The 18,712-nt window shown below is 41.8% G+C and overlaps 1 protein-coding gene across 1 annotated transcript in view; it reads left to right on the top strand.

The window, feature by feature from the left end:
• The window catches only part of LOC144761686 (enoyl-[acyl-carrier-protein] reductase, mitochondrial-like), an 804,505-nt gene that overhangs the window by 164,296 nt on the left and 621,497 nt on the right, over positions 1-18,712 (top strand). Inside the window, exon 2 of the mRNA XM_078646957.1 lies at positions 17,839-17,936. Within this exon, the coding sequence (XP_078503083.1) occupies positions 17,839-17,936 (98 nt within the window). The remainder of the gene's footprint in view (positions 1-17,838; positions 17,937-18,712) is intronic.

An 18,712-nucleotide genomic window follows, 5' to 3' on the forward strand; every position in this document is an offset into this window, starting at 1 on the left:
ACCAATTTCTGCTGTTTACTGTGCTGCTTTCCAGTGTCCTTGTACTGCATAATGCATTTGTATCCCACTGGATAAAATAATTCAGCATTTAAGGTGTCCCTTTAAAGTCCCAACCTTGAAGTATTTAAGTGGCGACTCCTCCTTTCATCTTTATGAAGTCAACAGACAAACAGTAAGTTAGGAATATTAACCTCGTTTGTTCAGATGTATTAAAATTATGCCATGTTATGTTATCTAACATTCCTATAGCACATATCTGTCACCAGTGGAGTAACATGGCACTTAAACTCCGGGGTGTGGTTAGGTAATTACATACAGACATGTATGTGCAGTTGGAGAGGTCAGTGGTTTTAATATGTTCTTTGTGGCAGATTTTGGTTTCACGAGTGTGATCAAAAACCACGGTCTGGTTTGTTGTAGCAAACTTGTGGCTGCCTTAATGTGTGTCCATTTTTTATAAAATGTATTTGAAAAGCTTTGATCTGGGACATTAACAAATAGTCAACCATTTCACATGCACAGCTTTTGTATATGAGTAGTGTGTTTGATATTTGGATTCTTGTCACACAGGATATTGCAAACTATACGCACCCTGGCAAGCGTGCCACACATTCATTTAATTCTAAGTTTGATGTGTTGACATAATAAGGAACAGCCACTTTTAAAAAGGGAACGACTTGGACCGTGTTTGAGACAATGTTTTTATTTTTCTTGAAAACGCAATTGAAAATTGTACAAAATAATTGTAATAAAAAGGGTTATTGTGAGGTAAAGTTTCTGTGCTAACATCTGTTACTTATTCAGCTTATTAGTAGCCACTGATGTGGTGATTGTGTTTCAGAATCGTTTTCCTCAATTATTTCGCTTGAACAATATTTTTCTGTGTTGTAAACAGGAGATCACTTTATTTATATTCTGTGGTGCACCAGCATCAAAATTCGTGCAAATTGATTTGGCCTATTTTTTTTCTTTTTGCAACTTCCCAGAGTTTCCTGGTCTTAGTTGATTAATAGGTGATTGTTCTGCACCCACGGTCACTCTGTCTATCACAATCATTTAGAAATCCTCTAGAACAGTGCCAGATGTGGTGTAAAACCAGTTCCTACATCCCCTCTCAAACCCACTGGAACGGAAATGTACTTACCTGTTTGCAAAAGCTGGCCTGTATCAATGTCTAATCCACCAGGACTGAGGTGAAACTCAACTGACAGTGACCTGCCAGAACGACCCATGTTCTCTGGTCACAGACCCATTCCCAGATTACAATAGCATATGGTAGGTGTATGATGGCCGTTTTGTAGCACCTTTCACATCAGTGTTGGGTGTTGGATCACTTTACATCACACAAACATATAGGCAATGAGTCACCTGTGTGACTACAAGGTGTAGGATTCAAATTTCATCCATACTGGTAGGCATTTTTTAAGAGTGCATGGTCTGGGGAAGCACACACTCAGGATTCAAAACGTAAGAAAAGTGTTTCTACTGAAACAAACCCTTTTAACCACATTAGGATATTAAAAGACTGTGAAAAACATAACGTTCTTACCTGTATCATGCAGTGTGCATGCAGCTCTTTGATGGCTGTTCATAGCACTACTTTAGATGAATCAAAACTGCCACTAGACAAAACTCCTAATCCAACAGGAACACATTATTATTTTGACATTTTTATTTTTGCCTAAAAATTATTGGACACACATGGAAACCTGTAGCACATACTTTTAAACCCATACATTATTTTAAATACAGCACCCCCAAGGTCAGCATTAAGCGGTCGCTCCACGCTGTAGCCGGATCTGATTACAAGCACATCCAATCCTTGACCTCTCTGGTGCCAGTATAAAACTTACGACTTCGCAATGATAATGATATTCTCCAGATAGCGTTAATAGTAGGATGCTGTAATGGTTTTGTTGGTGTAACCCCTATTTTCACCTTCTAGTTGTTTTGCAGGTGCATCAAAGTGGATGATACTTTGTTTATTTTTGCAGTTGCAAGTATACTTCATGTAGGCAACATATGTGTGTTATTTGTGTTTAGTTGTAGTGTCACGTGGTTGCTAGGGCCATTGTCGACATCTTTAAGTTAGCATGAGCCCAGCAGCCATGATGCTGCTTTTGCACATGACACTGCATGTCTTTATTTTTCAAAGAATCTATTTATGCCTTTCACATGAGAACTCACTGCTGTGTTCCTTCTCTGCCTGTTCCTTGAGTTTCATCTGAACATTGCGAGCAAGGTCGATAAACACAATTCAATTCAATTCAAATGAATTTTATTCGGTTTTTGTTTGTAAAACCATAAAAGTTACACAGATACAGGTACATTAAGAACAGTAAAAAAAGTTAATACATGATTTAAAACAAATATTTTGTACCACTAATGAAACAACTGGATTAATAAACATGCCAGGCTACACCGACTTTACACATCCATACAGGTCCTGAGTTTCACAGAAGCTTTTAAAATCCCTACTGTAAAAAAGATACAGTCTTCTTTCAGGAGGTGAAGATACAGAAGGGCTGGAAGAGCCTGTCTAAAATTCATTCTTTTTAAAATGGGAAACAGAAAGGGCTTACGGGGAATTTCATACAGTTTACATAAAAACAAAAAGTGCAGCAAATCCTGCGGAGACTGACCGTCGCAGCCGCAGGGAGCTAGCACTTGGCCTCTGCTAAAGCCATAGGTCTGGCTAACAGTAAATGGAAGAGGTTAATCCGGAACCTGGTTAGCAGAAACTTCTCATGTGTTGACAGAGTCCCCAAAAGATAGGGGGCCTCATTTATGAAAAGTGACGCATCGCTGCGTGAAAACAGAGATGTGTCACTTTTAATTGCGCCCTCCTTGCGACACCAATGATGCGTCATATTTACAATATGACGCATCATGGCGCAAGGAGTTACAGATACGTCAGTATTACTGACGTATCTGTAAGCGCAAAAGTGACGCATTGCTGGAGTGTGTCACAAAGGTGACGCAACTCCAGCAATGTGTCCTTTCACATGGGGCAAGCCCCATGTGAAAGGGCCTGCGTCAGTCTTACGCCTGCTGTGAGGCAGGCGCAAGGTTTTGACGCAACGGCGTCCTAGAAGTGACGCAGTGAAATCTCATAGATTTCACTGCGTCACTTCTACGAGGCTTTTTGCGGGGGGAACGCCCCCCCTGCATACATTATACCTGACGCAGGTATAATGTAGCGCAGGGGTTTACAAAGTGACGCATCTGCTTAGATGCGTCACTTTGTAAATAGTGCGCAACAGGAGGCATGTTTTACGCCGCTGATGCGTCACAAAAAGTGATGCATCGGAAGCTCAAAACTGACGCATGGCCTCATAAATGAGGCCCAAGGTTCCGTCATCTGGGTTGTTTTAAGCATTAAATACATCCGGACACTAGGTTTCAGTACCTCCTTAACCTCCCTGTCTGCTTTCCTTAAAGTCAGAAAGGTTATCTTGGTTAATTCCACATCCTTCTTAACAATAGCGTAAGGGTTGGCGAATAACTCACCCCGCCCTATCCCAGTCTAAACTTCTTTTGATATACATAACCCAGGGAATAAGGGCTGAGTTATCAAGAGACATACACTCTCTTAGTATTAAATGGTTGAGAGTTAAATCTTTATTCAGCCAACACTTAAGCCAAAAAATCAGGGGTCGCAGGGCAAAAGCGTCACTTAAGTAGGGGACCCCTAGTTCCTCATGGACCGCTAAATTAGAGGTTCCACCCGGAACACAGTAAGCGTTTCAGGAAGTCATTCTCCACTACCTGCAGGGAATCTACGGCAGTGTATCCCCAAATTTCACTACCATAGGTGGCTATGGCCAGGATTTTAGCTTGGTAAACTTGCAGCATAGCTCCTGTAAGTTTCTTCCGTATTTTAGAGGCAAAATTAAAAATTGCAGTGTTTACACGAGCCAGATCCCCTTTATTCCTCAGGATTAGGGGACCCCATTTAAGTTGGTCATCAAATAGGACCCCTAAATAGGAAAATACATTCATACTAGGGATCTTGGCGGGGCCAACGCTAAAATAAAAGTTATTTTTCGATTCTTGCCCCACTTTCATGACGTAAGACTTGGAGTTATTGATTGCCAAGTCCCGGTCAGACATGAATCTGGAGAATGTGGTTGAAAGGGATTGCAAACCAATTTCGGTCCTGGATATGAGCCCGGCGTCGTACGCATAAAGCAGGACGGGAATGCCACCCGTCCTACACAGGGGTAATCCACTCCAGTTACCCATGGCGCACTATGCAGTTCATTTATATAAAAATTAGATTAAAAAGTCGCCAGAATGCATCCTTACCGGATCCCCCTTTTAATTTCAAAGTCTCTAGTGACCTGCAAGTCCTGCGAAAACCTGACATTAGCTCTGGTTGATAGGTGCAGGTCCTCGAGAAAATTAACTATAGTGTTCTCCATCCCCATTGCCCTCATGGACTGCCACAATCTGACCCTGTTTACACAGTCAAACGTGGATGACAAGTCCATGAAGGCAAGATGGTTGGTTCCGGGTCGAGCAACAGTATATTTGCTCAGTATCATAAATAAATTAAGACACTGAGCAACTGTAGAGCTTCCCGGCCGGAATCCATATTGGACATCCAACATGATCTTGTGTTCCTCTGCCCATATTGATAACCTCTGTAAAAGAATCCATCCACTACTTTGACCATCGAATCAATAAGCGAGATAGGTTTGTAACAGTGGGTACTATTTCTATTGCATTTCTTAAAGACAGGGACTATAGTGGAAGATGCCCAGGACTGAGGACAGCCAGTCCTAGATACTGCATTTAAAAACTGACTCCAGTATCGGGCCCAGAACAGGGGGGTCTGACTTAAATAGATCTGGGGGAATCCCATCTGGACCAGGTGCTTTGTTAATGGATAGTCCTGTGATACCTTCCAAGATCTCCCCCCTTTCAAAAATTATTACAGGGTCCTTCGTATCCTCACTTTCTTGAGAGGGTATTCAAACATAGATTTAAATTGAAGTACCCATTCCTCCTCTGTAATATGTGAGTCTAAAGCCCCCCCATCCTGATCAAAGAGGGGTCGATTCACGACACTCCAAAACCTCACACTGTTCCTGAGAGTACTTGAATCAATCAGCTCCCTCCAAGCTTCCTCCTGCAAGACACCCTTCCGTTTGGCCAGGGCTAGCTTATATTCCTTTCGGTGAGCACATACCTCAGATTGTGTTCTTGGTTTGGCTGCCAGAGCCTCCCTCAACCTCTTTGCCGCTTTAGAACAGTGGCAATCAAACCATCTTGGACCCTGTGTGGTATTTCTACCAGCTGGGACACTTAAAATTCTACCCACTTTTTGAGCTATTGACTCGTATGCCCAAAGAATCGCATTTGGGCGGAAACCCTTGGTTGAGCAAATTGTTAAATCATGTGCGCAAGATATTTTTACTTCGTTATAATATTTATCTGGGGACACATGAGACCATTTTAATCTGCGCTTACCGTCAGTCGGTCTCAATACACCCCTTTTTGGAGCAGCCTCAATCTTATCTGTTAGTGGGCCCTTCATATAGACAGTTAATGGATTATGGTCACTAAACTCACTCTCCACAATATTAAAACCATGAAAAGAAGAGTGCATCGAAGAGGAAATTAAGATATAGTCAAATAATGACCCTGTGCCATGCCCTTTACGGGTCGCCACATGAAACTTAGTATACGGGTCAGTTAAAGACATGAAAGCCACCAAATCCAATTCATTTACCATGTTGTTCAACAGTTCCTCTTGGGCGTGATGTTCAAAATGAAAACCCCACAGGCGGGGGCAGCCCAACTGAGAGATACAAGATGTTGTTGGGTTACCACAGGGGTGTATATTAAAATCCCCAGAAACCACAAGATTATGTGAACTGTGGCCCATGAATTCTCTTATGAATGCTCCCAAAATAGTGATGTTACAGTCCTCATGCAGACAAGCCACCGAATTGTAGAAATTAACAATACCCCATCTAGTATTCCCCCCTTTTGGCGGACAATGCCAGAATTCCACGGTGTATGGTTGGCATCACCCGAATCTGACAACCGCAGCCACAGAAATATATACAACTAACCCGCCCTTTGGTCTTCCACTCGCCAAAGGGGTAGCCGGGACAAAAAAAGCCTTGTAACCTTCCAGAAATAGGTCACAATCCACTGACCAAGTTTCTTGGAGGCTGTTTACCGTGAATTGCTTCACATATTGCACCCACCATGGATCTTGGAGCTTATTGGCCAACCCTGCAATATTCCAAGATAGATAATTATTAGATCTCACATCTGGGGGCCTTACCCCTTCCTCCACGGGGGACTGGTCAGGAGCAACTTGTTAGCGGTAGTGAGGGATCGGTACTAAACTGTCTATCTAGTTCAGAAGGTGAGTATACCATAGAAATAGGCTGTTGCCTAGATACTAGTCTATTTGGCCACCCACCTCGGAGAGGGACCTTGGGGACATTTTCAGGTACGTCCCTATAAGGGACTGGCTTGTAAAAGTAGCCATGGGGTAAAGCCCTTATAACAAATCCCAGTAGGGGAGTGAGGCTGATGTCCCGAGATTGAATACTGCCCGCAGTGTGTGGGAATATCAAAATTTACAATAACACAGTCGCCAGAGCCCATTCTACGAGAGCTCCCTATCCAACTGACCATGCGTGCCATGAGGATGTTTCTTATCACGCGGTCACCCACAATGGTATTTTGTGTAAACCAATGAGATAGTTTATTTATCAACCGCCCATGGTCTTTGTTAGCCCCTATAGGAAGTGGCGGAACATTTCCCAGAACCACTATGTATGGGATGGATTCAGGTGGGTGGTCAATAATTGGGAGACTTGATAGGTGTACGTCCCTTCTTTCTGGTCCTTCTGGTCTCTTTACCCTAAGAGGCACAGAGGGCCCAGCTCTTGTAGGAGTCTGGTGTGCAATTGCTGGAATGTATACACTAGTCGGCCTAATGCTATTGGAACTGCCCTTATCTAGTACCTCACTATTTACAGTAGGCCCCACAGATGAGCTTACTCTTGCACCTATACCCCCTGAGACAGCATGGTCTTTACTAGTATTATCCCTAGCTGGCGGTAAAGCCGGCATATTACAGGTATCCCGCCCCTCTAGTTTTAATAACCTGGCTTTTACTGAACTCATTTTTTGAAAAATTGGGTCCAGTAGGGTGGACATCATAATTTCAAGCCTACCCCAGAAATTCCCCTCCAGGGTGCTGTCAGCTGGCTGCCCTAACATTTGTCTGATTCATAGGAATTAGGGGACCCACTTTACAAACATTTGTGGTAGGGACAGCTAGTGATTTTTTTCCAGATATGCCCTGAGCAGATTTATTTGATTTGGCTAGTCCCCGACTTTTCCTTTTTACAACGGGGGATTCACTAATATAAGTTGACTTCAGTTTTGCTTTCTGCCCCCTAGTTGTAGCTTTAGATTTAACTGGGCTAGGTTCTTGCTCCAAAGATGAACAGGAAACAGAGTTTATCGCTGTAGCTGGAGCAACAACTGGAGACTGACTCAGCCGGGATGGAGATGCATCCTGATTTAGAACCGCCAGAGAATCAGAAATTGCTGGGTTTAGAAGGAGTCTACCTTGTGAAGGGTGGGGCTCAAGAGATAGTCTGCGTGCGGTTAGATTTATTTCATTAATGAAGGCTGATTCTGCCCTCAAAATGAAGGCGTCTAAAGTACCAGCCACACTCTTCCCCAAATTTGGCTTCCACTTGTTCATGTTGGCTATTTCTGAACACACTGAACTATTTGCACAAATCCCTGCCAAAGTGCTAAAGTGCTAAACTATTATTAGGGCAAAGTGCTTGGTACCATATATAATGAGGATAAATCAGTATACTACTATAACACAAAACAATGAAATTGCCAAATGTATACTCCACAAGACATTTGTATTTACACTAGAAGTGCAAAGTGCATATATGTTGTTTGACGGCAATAATACTAATACATATAAACAGTTAAGAAACACTAAAGTGCAGTAAGCGGTACAAAGCCCAGAGTCAGAGAACAAAGTCTAGGTCCATAAGTCTTATTGGGCCGAGTTCAATATATAGAATTTGGTCACACCTGAGCCGTTAGAGCAAAGTACATTAGAAATATACTACCAACGAAGGAGCACCAGTACTGCCAGTAAGCTCAAGTGACTGTGGTGACAGGAAGCAACAGTACCTACATACAATCTCTGAGTGCTGGACAAGAATCCACAACCTCAGGTATAAGGGGGGTTGCCCTGCCCTGCCTCTTCCGGCCCCTGATGGGCACAGACGGGCCCGCCCTTGGTCCGGGCTCCGTCCAGACTGCGTCCCGCGCTACGTGGGGAGAGGCAGTGCTTAATGCGCAATCACCACGCCTACCCCTCACTCACGGCAGCTGTGGGCAAAGCGTTGCACCCTGGGAGATGGAGTCTGCTCCCAGGGTGATGTAGCAGGCACCGGGAAAGGAAGGCAGTCAGTCCAGTGAAGAAAAGGAAAAAGGGCCCCTCGCCACGTTCCACTGAGAATGGGAACAGCTTCTCCTTTTGTTTGCAGCTATTAATTCAGCTTGGGCTCGATAAACACTGTGTCTTGTTATTCTGTTCTGGTCAGGCCCTAGCACCTAGACAAAACACACCAATGCAGTTGTTTTTGCTGGAGACTCGTACTTTGATATTATGGGAATGCATGCTTAGGAACACACTTGAAGAGGGACCTTTCCTGGGAGAAGAGCAACCCTCATCTGTGATGTAGAAATACAATCTATTGCCTGAGGTATGGGATCGGCTAACAAAGCCCAGAGATCTTCTATTATATAATAAGACTTCTTCTTGTGAAGGGGAGAGGGGGTTAGGCATTATAGTCCTTTATCCACTGTCCCATCTCCTTTTATGATATATGGCCTTGCTGCAATGCTAACTGCATTGATATTATGCATTTTGCTGCTGGTTGTGGCACGTATACTACATTTTAGAGTATGTTAGTTAAAATACATATTTCAAACTATATTTGTATCTCTGTCAGATCTTATTGTGGGCAAGTGCGAGAGTGTGAGCTACAAGGTGAATCTTATTACCACAATTCTGGAAAGATCTACGAGTGATGTGTTCTGGGGTGTCTAATCATTGGTTTCTCCATTTGTGAGTAGGAGAGAGAGTGAGACACTATAGCTAGTCAGTCTTCGGATCATGGGTACTAAGGTGGTAGGAAAGCTTAGCCCCTATACACCGAGGTTCCATAATCCTGCGCATAATTCTGTATATGTGAAGAGTCCCTGAAAAATATTTAAGCCAAATTGTGTTGAGTGTTAAACATGTGTTGGCTAAAATGTTTGGGAATTATCAAAATGTGATACAATGAAGTATTCTCTGTCTATCAAATAAAGAACTGTTTGCATTGAAACCATGTTTCTTGAACATTACCTGAAGATATATCAAACTTATAACTACAACTATATGTTACTTATATTAAAGTATCGGATATCCTGGAACTCTCCTGATTTCACCCACTTCTATTATTCACCAGAGTTATCTTGACATTGGTACTGTTGCCTGAAAACTGCTGAATATAAAAGGAGTTCTGCAGAGGGTGCTTTTAAACCCATACCAATTTGCAACACACAGTACCCCCAGCTCAGTGATCGGTGCAGTGGGGGTCATGTAGGACCCATCAGCACCATCAACATAATTAAACATTTTAAATAGAGTTACAGACATCCACTCAGCATTTACCACCACTGGTAGCAACCAGCTGAGTTGCCTGTCAGGATAGGGAGTGTGGGGGATTTAAAAATACTGATAGCAGGCCAAGGCCCTCAGTTACCACTGGCAGTTTCTAGTAATTGACTCAGGTGGTAACTTGTCCCGGGCTTGGCTGCCGGCCTCTGGGCCTGACTATCTGCCCCAACTCTGAGCCCCCTGACACCCAAGAGGAGAGGCCAAGGAATTGAGGGAGCAATGCTAGGGCGGAGAGTGCGGTTGAAAGACAAAATTATTTACACCACGGCCATCATGATAGCGCTTTCGTGTGCTACTTCAGATAGATAGTCCTGTGAGCAAACACACCACTAGGGATGGACGGGGTCACATGGTGGTAAATTTTTTTAAACGCTCTCAAATGCACGTCTGGAGTGCTGGCTGACCCCCGGGAGGCTGGAAATGAAAGTGAGTAAATTTGTTTGCGGGCTGATTTTGTTAGATTGGTGCCAATAATGGATCAGCGCAGCAAACAGGCACCCAAAAACAAAACACACCACCAGCAACAAAACTAGCCCCCAGCCTTCCAGGGAAACGCCTGATGCCCGGTACGGACAGTCCAGCCTTGCATGTAGGTATCAAAAAGGAAAGATTAGCCCTGGCAAAAGATTTATTTTGCCAGGTCAAAACAGCTGCTTTAAAATTGCATACACGCTGCAATGGCAGACATAAGACATGTTTAAAAGGCTACTTAAGTGGGTGGCACAATAACTGCTGCAGGCTGGCCCAGTAGTAGTATTTCCTTTACAGGCTCTGTGTACATGTAAGACCACTTTACTAGGGACTTAAAAGTCAATTGAATGTGTTAATTGGGTTTATGCCAAATATACCAGGAAGTGAACACAAGCACTTTACACTGGTTATAAGTGGTAAAACACACACATTCCTAAAGACAACAAAAATGAATTCAGCAAAACTGTATGGGAGAAGGTAAAACGTTTGGGGGTGACCTTGCAGAGAGAGCTTAGTCCAACAACGTTAATCTTGAATAATCAAAAGATTACTTTTATATAGTGCTATGAACTCGTAAGTGCTAAAGTGTAAATAATAATGCCCGTTATCCATTTTACTCAGTTAAGTGATATTGGTGGTATAGAAGCCTGAGTTGGCCTTGCCGAGTAGAGATTAGTGACCAGCAGGTGGAGGCCAATGGTGTTCCTCAAGTTACAAGACCATCTAGCTAGTGTGTCCGAGGGCAGTGTATATATGCCATGAGGCTAGTATTAAAGAAAATGGTAGGAGAGTGAAGAAAAGAAGGAAATGGAGATACAATAATTAGAATGGAAAAGAGAATTTAAGAAACATTTTGGAAAAATATAAATGATGAAAAAGGAGGTAGAAAAGAATATGGGCTACAGTTGGTATAGGAGACAGGGTAGAAAAATGAAACAGAGATGAAAGGTGAGTATGCAAGATTGTGGGGGAGAGTGGAAAGGAAGAAAAGAGGAAGCAAATGCAGAAAAAATCGGATACAGAGACTGATGGAGTAGGACGCTGCATTGAAAGGCGAGGATATAGAAAATGTAGATAAGGTTAAATGATTCTGTCATGTCTGTTTTCTGCAAATATTTCTAACAAATAAAGCACTCAGGGCCACATGTATCAAGCAATTTTGTGTATGTAACCTGGACAATTCGCAGAATCGGCCTGTTTGCGAATGCAAAAAAGGTTTTTCCCATGTATTAAACCCTATTTTACGATTCAGTAACCTTTTACCAAATTGCAAAATGGGTTTTTGAATAGGTATTTGGAAAGGGCATGTTTAGGGCGTCCCTTCCAAATACAGAATCGCAACAGCATTTATGAATGTTTTGTGACCGTGAATGCATTTCTAAAATGTTCGCATTTTACCAACTTCGAGTTGGTGGTAACCCATTCGCAAATGGTAAGGGGGTCCCTTCCCCTTTGGTATGGGTGACAAAAACGTTTTTAAGAGCAGGCAGTTGTCCCACGGACCACTTCCTGCTCTTAAAAAATGGAAAGAAAACTTTCATTTTTCTTTATTAAACACAACCCATTTTCCTTTAAGGAAAATGGGCTGCATTTAAAAACAAAATATTGCTTTATTAAAAAGCAAATACGTACATGGTGGCCTGCTGACCCCAGCAGGCCACCATCCCCATCATTTTTGCGATTCCTAGGGGGGTCGCATATTGCGACCTAGCTCACTAATATTAATGAGGTAGGTCAATTTGCAACCCTCTAGGAATTGCTAAATGAAACTCTTGCGGGCACATGCATCATTGCTTTTTGCATTCGCAAACGGTGCGAATTCCAGAATTCGTCCGTTTGCGAATGCAAAAATTAGTTTTGGGATGCATCAAACATGGTACAATTTTCGCACATTTAGGAATCGCTATGTCATGTGCGAATTCTTAAAATAATTCGCATAAAGTGGAAATCGCTTTTTTTCCCCAAAAAATGGCATGCATCAAAAATCGCTATTTGCGAATTTCGTAAAATTAGCTATTTGCATTTCTTAAAATAAGAAGTGGTCTGAGGTGGTGGTATTTTTTCCCGCTAATGGACAACAAGTGACAGTGATTCCAAAGGCAAATAAGGGGAACACCAATGGATGTCAGAAGCATTTGCCATGGCTGCAGTCATTATATTTGGACGTAGGCGGAGATTGAGAGCTGCAGCTAGGAGGAGAATGATCAGTGATAGGATATTTAGGCTGCGCATCACTTTATTGGGGCAGAGTGATCCAGAGATATATGACAGGTATAGGCTCAATGGTGATTCCATCATGGAATTGATAGCTGATCTGGACCCATATTTACAAAAGCATACTCGTAGGACCCAAGCCATTCCCACACATGTTCAGGTGCTTTGTTCACTTCACCTTCTTGCCTCAGGTTCATTCCAAGGTGTCATAGCCATTGCTGGTGGTGTGTCCCAGAGTTCACTATCTAGATTTTTCAATAATTTTCTAGATGCTATGCTTCATAGGATAAGGCATTACATAACATTTCAAACTACTGCACAAGATTTACTCCAAACCAAGTTAGATTTTTATAATTTGGCACATTTACCATGTAATTGGCTGCATAGATGGCACACATATTCCTATTTGTCCTCCTTCACACAATGAGTACATTTTTCGTAATAGAAATTCCCTGAATATTCAAGCCATATGTAATGCAAAAACTATAATTACTGACCTGGTAGCCAGCTTTCCTGATAGTGCCCATGATTCCTACATTTTCAAGCAAAGTGCCATTCATGGAAGGCTGTTGGCAGGAGAATTTGGTGATGGTTATTTGCTAGGTAAGAAATTAGGTATGGAATTCTTTTCAATGTTTCAGGAATATTCATACATTTAAAGTACTCATTTCTATTCTGTCTTATCATGACCTATAGGTGACAGTGCTTATGGAATAAGATCATTCATACTTACTCCCTATCTGACTCCAACTACTCGTAAAGAGCAACTGTTTAACCAAGCCCATATATCAACACGTAATGTAATTGAAAGAACTTTTGGAGTGATGAAATCAAGATTTCGCATACTTCACAAAACAGAAGGATCCTTACAATATCGCCCTGAAGTTTGTTGTAAAATTGTTGCTGCTTGTGCAATGCTGCACAACGTTGCAACTAAAAGAGGTCTAGAATTGGATTTTGAAGAAGGAATGCCCAACAATGACAATCAACCCCCACAACTCCAAGCCAGAGTACATGGTTCAGACGCTGCAGAGGGAAGGAGAAGGAGGGCTGAGATCACACAACATTACTTTTAAAACAGGTATGCCAAAGACAATGTGATTGTGATTTGCATTTGCTTTTATTAATGTTTGAAAATGAAGTGAAAGTAACATCTATGTCAACACCATTGTCAGTCATGGTGGCATCTATAGATACGTTTATGTAAATTAAATAATAAGCAGAAACTCAAATGCATGTTCAATGAAAAGGACAATACTCAATTCCAAAAGCAACCTACTTCTTTCTTCCTCTGACCCTTAAGGCTTTATTTGTTACATTTTCTTTAGCCATGGTCATTATTGTACCGTTCACATTTTTCCTCATACTACGGCGTTCTACATTTTTACCAGAACTCCCTTCCATTGGCACATCATCATTACTTGGAGTACAGTCCTCCTCAACAGACATGTCCAACATGGACACATTCTGTAATTTTTCTGTTGAAGACATGAGTGATGACATACCTTTAGATATTTTAGAACAACATTTTCTGAGGCCCTTCTGCATAGTTACTGCATTTCTAATCAGCTGTGCAGTCTGCAAGCACATTTTATTCATCACCCTACTACAAGTTTGAAAAGCCAAAACTGTCTGATTTGCCCTTCTTGAGTGCAGTAATGATTGAGCATGCATGTTTGCACACATTTTGTCCATGGATGCAGCAATTTTGTCAACATTTTGAGCAGTCTTTTCATTTGCATCATCCATGTGTGCAGATATCTCCATTAAACTTCTGTTAATGCCACTCACATCATCAGTCATGCTAATTAATTTCCTTTTGATAACACGAATATCCTTTCCTTGTAGACGGTGAATTTTGAGGCGTTTAAGTTCAACAGCACTGGCACTGATGTCCACCTCATTATTGGATCTACGCTGACCCTGACGTCTCCTGCGCCTGAAAAACTGCTGCAGTCTATGGCGTCTGTGACCTTGTGTTTGAAGTGGAGTTGGGTTTTGGGGAGCCTCTTGGACTACTAAATTTTCATTTTGAGAAACTTCACTGTCTGAATCTGGCAGCTGGCGTATTCTTTGACGTGAATTAACTCTCTGCACTGTTGGTGAAGATGCCCCTGAGTTATTATCAATAGAATTTAGTAAATCATCTGTGAATGACTCTGCAAAGTCTATAAAATGGGTATCCAGATCAGCATCTATTAAGAATAGAATAGAGAATTTACTTTACTTTGTGTATTTGAAATAATTTATTACATTACTTAAATAAAGAACTCCTGAAAAAAGAAAGACAAGTTTCCAATTTTTTTAAATTGTGTCTTTCAAAACTGTACGACTAGGTGATTTTAGAATTTTGACTAAGAGACTTTTTATGAAAACCAATTTACAAAAACTACAAGTACCACAATGCATTGCTGCTTCCATAAAAAAACAGTATTTCCTTTACTTTCAAAGATTGTAGGGGAGGGAATACTGTAATTCATTTACTATTGACTTTAATGGACAAGGAGGTAAATATAAAAAACATGAGTCATTTTTACCTTGAGAGGTACCTGGTAGGTCAGAAGTGTCAATATCCAATAAGCCAATGACTGCCTCTGTAGTAAGTTTCCCTTCCACAAGATCATCCAGGGGTGTGTTTGGCTTGTCTTTTGGAGGTCCGCCACCAGTCTTCTTGGCCGTCTTCATTCGCGTCGCAAGTCTTTCTATTGCGCGACTGCACAGATCATACCACCTTTTCTGCAAATTTGTAATGTCCCTATGTGCCACTCCTACAGCGTTGACTTTGGCTTGGATTGCCAGCCACAGCTTCCTTTTCACTCCTTCTGGCACTTTTAGGGACATTTTGCCAAAAAGTTGATCTTGCCTAGCTGTGACCTCCTCTATTAGGATCTCCAACTCTAGGTCACTGAATTTGACCTTTCTGTTCCTAGTGTTACTATCCTCAGAAGCATTCACAGGATCCATTGCAGTGGAACAAAAAGACAGGCTCCTCCACCTCCAACAGCCACAGCTCCAACTGCCAGTACACTCTGAAGCATTTCAAATGGTGAATCAGGTGTACTTAATTGTTTTCCTGGCTCACTGGCAGCACCTTCATTGAGATGCATCATGTGTGCGTTATCGCAATTTGCGATAATGCAATATGCGAATTCGCAATTAAGAATTCGCATATTTTATGCGAATCGGTAAAAATTGCGATTTTTACCGATTCGCATAAATTATGCGAATTTGATGATGCATCCCATATTGCGATTCCTTATTTGCGATTCTCTAAAAATCGCTAATAAGGAATCGCTAACACACACGATGATGCATGTGCCTGTTGGAGTTTCATACATTAGGAATGGCGATTACCTAATTACCATTTCCAGGCAATCACAATTTGGTATTGCTATTCCTAATGTTGATATATGTGGACCTCAATATATAATAGACAGCACACATCTCTTTTCACTGGTAAAAGCCAAGTCTCTGTTTTGTGTAAACTGTTCTATAATTCCCATACATGCAAACACTCCAAATACAGGCAGGGGACTACCAATTTCAAGGCTAGTCTCCCGATTTGGAGTTTTGTAAAACTGCCAAAAATAAAATGTTGATGCCTGTCACACATGCACCAACCTCCCCCTCCAAGAATTACCGCTGACATCAATTCGTCTTAATTCTTTGAGGGGGAGATTAGAGCATATAACAGGCCTGATATTTAATTTTTGGCAGTTTTACATAGCTTAAACTAAAACTGTGGGGCATATTTTAAAACAACTATCACCACAGGAACATTACTTTTAACGATGTTGCTGTGGCTATAGGGGCTACGCCTTATTTACAAGGCGGCACAAGGTGTTTCGGAGGGCATTCTGCTGCATTACCAATTGATTTTAATGCTGCCCCCTGTTTACAAGGGTGGTGTAATAGGAAGCAGCGCCATAATTACAACAAGGAAAACCTGGTCTTAACAAAGCAAAATGATTTTGTCATGTCAATGTTTATTTCTCCTCATTTAGAGGTTTCTATTTGTGCTGCATTGTGCATTGCGTAGGCCCTCTTTTACTGTGGTGCAAGGGTGCCTGTATTGGGCTAGGCAGCTTACTTTAGCGCTGGCGCAGGGGGAAGCACAGGGAAGTGCCGTATTATTGTAAATACGGCGCATCCCTGCGCATCTAAATTGACGGAAAGGCAGCTTTAGCTATTTTGGACCTAACCCACGCTCTATCACTTTATTGTAAATATGCCCCAGAGGTTGGAACTTTGCGCTATTAAACTGCCAAAATTCAAATGATGATTGTCTGTCACCATACATGTCACTAGACCAGATACAGGCAGATTGCCTCATCTCTTACTTGCCTGCTCTAAAATGTTGATATATATGAATTTCTGAAGTTACATATAACAGCACTTTTGGGGCCGTCTTATACCTGCAACGCTTTTTTCTTTATTGCGCTGAGCGCAGCTTTTAAAAGTTGCGCTTGGTGCAATGAAGGAAAATGCGCAGTATTAAACTGAATGACTGCCTCCAGGGCAGTCGCGGACTTGCTTTCATGTGAAAAACTGAGCTGCTGCTTTGAAGCTGCTCCGCTTTTTTATAGTGCGGGCGGCAACCCTTCTGCACTTTGAAGGGGGAATAGAGATCCCCTTGCAGGCGGGTGCAGGGAGTACTGCACCTGCCTGCAAGGGGATGTTTGGGAGAGGTCCCTGGGACCCCCTTTCTCCTCTCCAGAAGGCAGCCATCAGGGGATGCATGTAATTCGGAATGGGCGCAGAGGCAAAGGGGCTTCCTCATGTGCCCATGCAATATCGGTATTACAGAAGGGGCTGCACAAGCATCTGAGGCCACTTCTGTAATACCAAAGTGACCCAGGGGCGCACACAGTGGGAACACATCCCCGTTGGGGCCCCGGGGCGCTTGTATAATAGGGCCCTTAGTGCTATCACCCTCAGTAATGTCACATAGTTCGAAGTTTGTGCTTTCCGTAAACGGAAATGCGACAGAACACACCTGTAAGGGTTTATAGACTGGGAAAAATATTTCTTTCCTGCAGGAAAAAAAAGTTGATGGTGCAAATGTACTTCAGCATGACGTACCTGCATACAGCAACACATAATATTGAAAAACATTCAAGCAAGTGAATTTGAAATCCATATGCAATGCTGCCATCTAGTGGTAGAAATATGTATTCTACCAATAAACTTGGAGCATCATTTTTATTCTTATTCCATGCTATTTTCTGAATTTATATAAATATGTTCCGTATCTACGAACAAAATGGATATGTTGATATGCACGATATAAGTGAATAGTTTTGTTCTTGAGTCGGGCATATTAAAATAATGTTCTGCGTCGCAAGTAGTAGATTATTTCAACTTTAAGTCTGGTATACATTTTCTTCTAGTCAAATGATGTGTCTTTATGCCAACAGTATGGAAAATGTCGTCCTGCCGCATGTTCACGAAACAGATGTTCGAATTAAAATGCTTGCTGCCCCGATTAATCCAGCAGACATCAACATGATCGAAGGTGAGATATATGCCAAGAACACTTTGTTTAAACAACATGCACCTTCTGTAGGAGTCGGTACACCTCTATCTTCAACATTTGACAGGGGAAATTATGTACCTCTTCATCACCACAATGAAATTGCATTGATTTATAATCAAATACAAATGCGGTTCTTTATTTACAGCTTTGAATCTGAGTCTAATGTTGAGTCTTATGTTGCTAAAGCGCCTACCATGCCTTAGAGTCGAATCAGACCGCTCCTAAGGGAGTTTAAACATGTGATATCGTAAAGAGTTTTAAAATGTTAATACGTGTCTAAGGAATGCATGAAATAATAGAAAAGCAATGTTATAAAATACGTTAAAGCTGCGGTCGATAGTTCACCTACTCATCGATTGTTGGTAACTCGGCCTAATGAAAACATTTCTGTACCACATGAGGCCATATCTGTGATTCTGCAGAGTGGTGGAAATGGACTACCCCATAGTCAGCTTCTATTTTTTGTTTTTAAAGTACTCCGTATTGAGGCTTAAGAACAGGAGGTTTGACATCACTGTAGAAATGATTTTGGAGTGTTGAAAACGGATGATTTTATTGCGAATCAACCTAACATTACATCAAATACAATCCCACGGATCGCCCACGTTACGTCTTTGCTTAACAAGGAATATTTAGATGAACAAAGCACACGAAGAGGTTCTAAAACATCACCCACCTCTAAACATTAAAACATCACCCACCTCTAAACACAAAAACATCACCCACCTGTAAACACTAAAACATCACCCAGCTCT

Source organism: Lissotriton helveticus, chromosome 6 (assembly GCF_964261635.1).
Source record: "Lissotriton helveticus chromosome 6, aLisHel1.1, whole genome shotgun sequence".
Lineage (NCBI taxonomy): Eukaryota > Metazoa > Chordata > Amphibia > Caudata > Salamandridae > Lissotriton > Lissotriton helveticus.